Raw genomic sequence first — 6,598 nt, 5'->3', positions numbered from 1 at the left:
CAGTCTTTGGATATTGGCTGATCTGGAAATGGGGTCTGAGGGGGTGGAGGAAAATACATGTGGATTGATACTGATTGATAGCTAGTGATTTTGTAGAACTGCTTTATGCCCCATATGTTCCTGCGTCCTGTCTAGTAACTCTGGGGATTTAACAAGTTTCCGTGCTTCTGACTCTGCAGGTGATTTGAAGTCCAGAGTCCTTTAGTGGCAGTGGTTCAGGATTCTATTTCAAACTGTTATGAGTAAACAACAGAAATGCATAATATGACCAGTCCCATTAAAATTGGGCAGATCGTCTTTGGACTGAAAAATGTATGTTTTTGAAATGTGCAATTTCTCCCTGCATAAAATTGCACCCAAAAGTAAGGATATAAATACACAGCACCTTCTAAAGTGATGTGAAGTATGTTAGTAAGTTAAATTTTTTGTATTGTATATATGTACACGTATACAGAAAGAGAGCAGAAATTTGAAAAATACATAGAGATATATATTGCAAAAGGTACAGAGAGTTAAAATAGTATCTTTTCTCCTAAACCAGCAAAGAAAGTGTTGCTGTTCAGGAGGACAAAAGAGGAATTTTAAACAATTTGAGTAGGGTGGGTTTTTTCCTTTTTCCTTTGAGGCTTTCTAAGAGCCCTCATCTGAGACACAATTTGGGGATGCTCACTTTGTGTATAGTCTTTATCTGTCTGTGGCTGGATTATCTGTATCTTGTTTTCACAAAGCAGAGGAAAATAAAAGTTTTCAACAGTTGGTTGATTTTAAAATAAATAGTGGCTTAATTGGTTGGCTCAGTCAGGTTTGTGATTTAATAAAAGCCCTTATGAGCAATGATTTTGATGCATGTGGCAACTGTGAATTATCTTTCAGGATTCAGCCAGTTCGCTCTGAACCTGTTAGCATGCCAGGATCATCACGTCCAGTTTCTGATCGCAGAGGAGTTTCAACAGTGATTGATGCTACCTCAGGTAGAAATATGTTGATTTTATGTTTTCTTTGATATTCATGGCATTCATCAACCTTGGTTTGTTTTTGGTTTTTTTTTCCTCCTGATAACATGTTTACTAACCAATGCCATATAATTAAAAGGATATCAGGATTTTCAGCTGTACTGTAGGGTAAGTGCCATCTTACATAAACACATACTGAAGGCTACCATGATAATGACTTTTTTCCTCTTACCACTCAATTCTGAAGTCACAGCATTGTCATAAGATATAAATGTGATATTTGCATTCAGTTTAACATGAACTTCAGAATGCTAGAAATGCCTAAACTAACAAGCAGAACATGTGCAAATGCTAACGCTGAAATGCTTATTAATGATTGCCTAAAGCATAGAATATTACAATTCCATCTCATTTATAAAATACCTTTCATTCAAATGTAATCATAAATGTAGTATTGATTTCTGTGAACATTCAAGTCAACAGAGTAGTTCAATGTTTCTGTAACAGGCACATTTTCACTATTCTTCTCTAAAAGTGTGTAAATTTAATACCACAGTGGTTATATTAATATCAACATAGTAATATATGTTCTATAAAGTTTTCTTCTTTTTCTCATACTGCTGGGTTATAGTCTGTATAAAGAAACACAGACAGCAGTGCTTTATATTCTAGTACAGCTGTGTAGCATCTGAAGGTTCCACCCAGCAGGATTTTGTCAAATCAAATCTCTCACAAGTAGAATATTAAACACACAGCATTAGTCAAACAGTCAAGTCGGAGAGGATTTTAATCTTTAGCGATTTGAAAATCCCTGGAGACTGCTGATTGGATTGAGGTTAAACTGTGAAAGGAAACTGTAACACATACAGAAACTGATTTCTGAAGGTTGTTTTAAAGAGAGCTGAAATAAAAGCTCCTGTTCCAGGCTCTGTTTTCTATGGATATATATTCGGAGTCCAAGATACTGCATTGTTTTCCAGATTAATTTCTTTTTTACAGGGTATTACAGTGTGGATATATATATATGTGTGTGTGTGTGTGTGTGTATATATATATATATATGTTAGATTTTTAGATTGGTGTCTGTAACTGAGTTCAATAATAACTACGTTTACTTTTGCTATTGAGGATTGTTGTTATAAATTCCACTTTCAAATATTTAGAACTTGTTAAGGTAACAGAGGTTGAGCTTAGACAAACATCTGACACTGCTTGCTTAAAGGGAATTTTATTTGTTTTAGGATGTGTCAAAGTAATTTTGAAAATAATTGTTCGATACATAAGAAAACACAAATGCATCAGTTACGATTTTTTTGGACTAGTTCATTTATGCCCATTACTTCTAAAAAGTTACAAGCTTGAATCAGAGGAGTGCTTCTGTCTGTGTGTCTGAAGTGTGAAATTCAGTGATTAATGGCATAATTCTTCTCTACGAATGTGGCTGTGCTGATACAGATAGACACATCTGTGTTACCAGGTATTCTTTTCTCATTTTTTCCTCTTGTGTATGAATGGAGCAGTGCAGTAACCTATAACATGGATACATTCTAATTCTGAAATATAACCACAAAGCATTCTATAAATGCACTGTTTTGTCTACGCTAGAAACAATGACCCATGTAGGACTATACCTCTTCTACGCTAAACAATCTTTCCTATAGTGTGGATGGGCCCTTAATGTAAAATGGCTCATGTGAATGTGATGAAGCTGTATGGGTAATGCCTTTAACATGTGTGTCCATATTAAAATTGCCAAAGTCAATTGTATACATTGTTATGACACTAAAAATATATTTACTGTACAGCAGTGACTCAGTTTTGTTATAACACCTCATAAGTTTCTTATAAACAATATACGGATTTTGTTAGAGACATGCTGATAGCAATATTTTATTTAACTTCACTGCCAGACTATTTGGATTTGAATTGATTTTTGATTCAGGGACTTTAACATCTATTTACAGTTTTTTGTATTGCCTGATTCCCAGTCCTTTCCCATGCAGAAACTATTGCTCCATATTAAGGGTAGATGTGCCAGATTATGTGTGATGGTACAGGGATGTGAACTCTGCTATAGAGTAAAGGAGATGCAAGAAAAAGTATGTACAGTTTCCTGAGATCTCATGCTATTCTTCTAACAGAGTCCAGCAAAGGAAGAGTATTTTATGCTTACTTTCTTTTTTTTCCACCACTGAGGTTTTTTTTAGATAATTATTAGTTGTAGAGAAAGTTGCATTAAGCTCAGCTCTGAATGTAAAGATTTTTATTTTAAATACTGTTCATGTATGATATTATGTTTTTTGTATTGCAGTCCACTACTGTAAATATTCTCATTTCCTGCTGTTACCAAAGCATAACCTAAATGGCTTACATTCCTTATGAAAAACAAATTTATTGGAAAATACGTTTTTAGGTTTGAGAGATTTTTTTAAGTAGGTCATAAATTTTTACTGCCTAAGCTGAACCAGGAAGTGATTCTTCAGCTATGACCCATGCATTTGAATCTGTTACACTTTATGAAGATGCTTATCTGGCTGCTTGATTGCCTGTTGCTTAGAGATGCAACCAGTGTGGCGCCTATTCTTATCTAACTCCATCGCTTGTTCTTCCCATCAAAAGATTTCGAGTATGTGTTTGTCATCTAAAATTACTCTTGCAGCATACTTTAGCTTCCTTCCCTCTTCCCTGTTGGTGACAACTCTGTCTTTGCATTTAATAAGACATTCGTGTAGTTTTTTTATCGTGATTTAAAAATTACATCTGTGTCTGTAAAACTATCGTATACTCATGATGATAATCTCTCACAAGATCATTTGTAAAAATCTTAATTTAAATATTGCAAGCCTCTAATACTCCTATAAATCATGAAAATCTGCAGTGGCATTTTCAAGATGGATGGCAATATCTTTAAAACCGATAGATGTAAATGCTACCAGAAGTAACACGATTATTGGAGACTTATTTCTCAGTAACAGACTGGAGAGCAAATGATACAAATATTGGTACAACATACATACTTGCATGTAATGGATAACACTTCCTCCAAAAATAATTATACTATTTTAAACTTGGTTTTTGTTTCTAGTGGATATTCTAAAGATCCTGTAGCAGAAAATAACATATGACTGAGTGATCATGAGTTGTTCCAGTGTAAATGTGTAAAAAAGTGTCTGAAGCAAAACATAAGTATTTGAATGGCAAATTCTGATAAATGAAGGTTACCGTGCAGTGAATTCAATTGAATTTAGGAACAGTGGGACTTGAATGCTGAGAAGACGGATTTTTTTCTCAAGTTGAAAGTGCAAAATCTAGGTAGATCTTTTAATAGTATCTTTCTATGGCAACCCTTGACCTTTGTCATGCCTTGCAGATGTATTTTAACAAGTTTATGATATGGAGCTGTAGTTTCCTATTGGTGCAGGGAATTGCATTTGGTGATTCCAAAAGCCCTTCTGGTCATATGACTCTGTGAGATTTAGGAAGTTAAACTAGAAAAGAAAAACCCAACAATAATAAGGGTAAAATCATAGCCTATTTTTAAATAAAATAAATGTAAGTAGATAGAATTTTAATTACTGGACTTTTTTGGCATTAAAATTCAAGATAACTTGCATGAAAAAGTTGTTTGCTCACGTACTGTTTAAATCCTTTCCTTTTCTGGAAAAGATTGCTTGGATAAATGTGAAAAAACATATTTCAATTCGATTGTTTCAAATTGATTTTTTTTTAAAGTCTTAATTTCAAGAGCTCTTAGGAATAGAAAATAGTCTTATCTGTGTTTTTTTTAATTGAATCTTTAAGAAAATTTTGCAAAAATGTTAGTTACCTAGAGCTACTGGATATTTGCCCCGTAATGCACACATTTTAGTCATATGCATCACAGAGAGAATATACCCTCAAGGATTAAATGCATTGTAATTCCAGATGCTATTCCAGATTGGCAATTAGAAATGTTAAAGGGACAACACTGAGTATCAAAGCTTTGTAACGTAGGAAGCTGTTAATATTCCTCAGAAGAAATACTGTTATGCACACCGTGCGTGGCAACCAGGCACACATGATCGTGTCTGTCTGTGTGTCCCTCCTTTCCAAATAACTGCTGAGGCTCTTGGCTGGTTGCATGGGAGTTTAACAAAGGTGGGGTGGGGGTACAGAGATCTCGGACCTAAATTTTGTGGCTGTAGACAGCAGGCCAGATGGGAGAGGCTCTAAGCAAGTTAGGTTACTTTTGAGTCCTTATTAGACACCAGAAACAGAGGAGAAACCTTGTAAGTGCCCGATCTACAGGGGATGCTTCAGCTGAAGGTCACACTCTTTAAACAGCCAAACCAACCAACTCTTAGACAGAAATCTGTAACCAAAGAAAATATTTATTGCAGAATGACCTAGCTCTGTTTCAGAAGACCACTCTATAGGCACGACTTGAAAACTTCACATTATCTTGATGCTATTCCTTTCTTAGGTGCAGCTAGCATTCTGGGCCATTTTCAGCTAGCTGAGGATATCTACAGAATTATGAAGACTAATCTAGCAAATATAAGCATGGGCTAGACTTGTAATTAAATATTTCCAGTGATAAACTAGGCACCTTTCTGAAGATAAATTGTATTCTGTAACCCGTAAATGAATACCACATACCTTACTACATACATACCTGAAAAATCAGAAGTATTAGAACTCTGCTAATGCTAAATAATGCAGAAAATAAAGCGCTATAGGAAGGCTAGAATATCTGTGTTGAGCAACAGATCTGAACTTTCAGAAACAGAAAACCTTTAGAGAAATGGTTTTTGCAGCAACTCCTGATTTGCCTTAAATTTGATAGCACAGCTGCATTAACTCTTTAAGGGCAAGAATTTTCCTTAAACTGTAACAAATGTGTGGAAGGGCTCAGGTACTCAGGTATGCTCAACCATACCTGTTAATGCAATCCTGCTCAATTAAAAGTGCATGTACATCAGTATGTGTGTAGAGCCCCCCTTTTCCCCCCTCATACGAAGATGTTTGTTTTTTACACTTATCCATCAATCGTGTAATGAGTTTTTTGCATTGTCATCTGAGTAAGAAAATGTTGACAAAAGAAAAGTTGTCTGATCTCTTTATCTGCATCAACTCTTTTCTTTCCTCCTCAGAGGGTGTCTCTGTTTCTTTCTTGGGAAAAGCATACAATTTAATTGAAGTGAAAAAGCTTTTAAGGAACAAAAAGAATGAATAGAATTAAACGGTAGGAGAAAAAGATACTGATAATAGACATTTTTCCTTTGCTTGGTTATGTGTGGTGCGGGGGGAACCTTTGTGTTCTTTTCTAAAACCTGGCGTGTGCTGTGCAGCAGAGATGCTGTGCTTAAGCAGCATACAGCGCTTAAATGAAGGTTGTTTATGACTGTTGGATGAAACTCTATGAACTGACAATACTAACCTCTCTTCTGATTACTTCAATCAATGCCCACTTAAAATTGGCTTGTAATTTAGTACTTCTCTTTCTTTTGTGTGCAACTGAGTAGCCATGGGCAGATAGCTTGATGCCTGCAGAGAGTTTAATGAACAGAAGAATTGACCTGGGTTTTGGGTTTCATGGGGTGGGGGTTGCCTGCCCCTTCCCTTCCCTTCCCTTCCCTTCCCTTCCCTTCCCTTCCCTTCCCTTC

The 6,598-nt window shown here is 35.6% G+C and overlaps 1 protein-coding gene across 19 annotated transcripts in view; it reads left to right on the top strand.

Annotated features, from left to right (window-relative positions):
• Positions 1 to 6,598, top strand: part of BCAS3 (BCAS3, microtubule associated cell migration factor) — a 385,039-nt gene that overhangs the window by 181,958 nt on the left and 196,483 nt on the right. For 17 of the 19 annotated variants that reach the window (XM_026071332.1, XM_026071331.1, XM_026071350.1 and 14 more), the window contains one exon: positions 874 to 971. In XM_026071332.1, coding sequence (XP_025927117.1) covers positions 874 to 971 — 98 coding nt within the window. Of the gene's footprint in view, positions 1 to 873; positions 972 to 1,092; positions 1,940 to 6,085; positions 6,184 to 6,598 lie in introns of those variants that run through there. The other 2 variants (XM_026071339.1, XM_026071336.1) reach the window with 2 other exon arrangements.

The sequence above is a fragment of the Apteryx rowi genome, unplaced genomic scaffold (assembly GCF_003343035.1).
Source record: "Apteryx rowi isolate R43461 unplaced genomic scaffold, aptRow1 scaffold_324, whole genome shotgun sequence".
Taxonomy (NCBI): Eukaryota; Metazoa; Chordata; class Aves; order Apterygiformes; family Apterygidae; genus Apteryx; species Apteryx rowi.
This window is presented reverse-complemented; position numbering and strand designations above follow the sequence as displayed.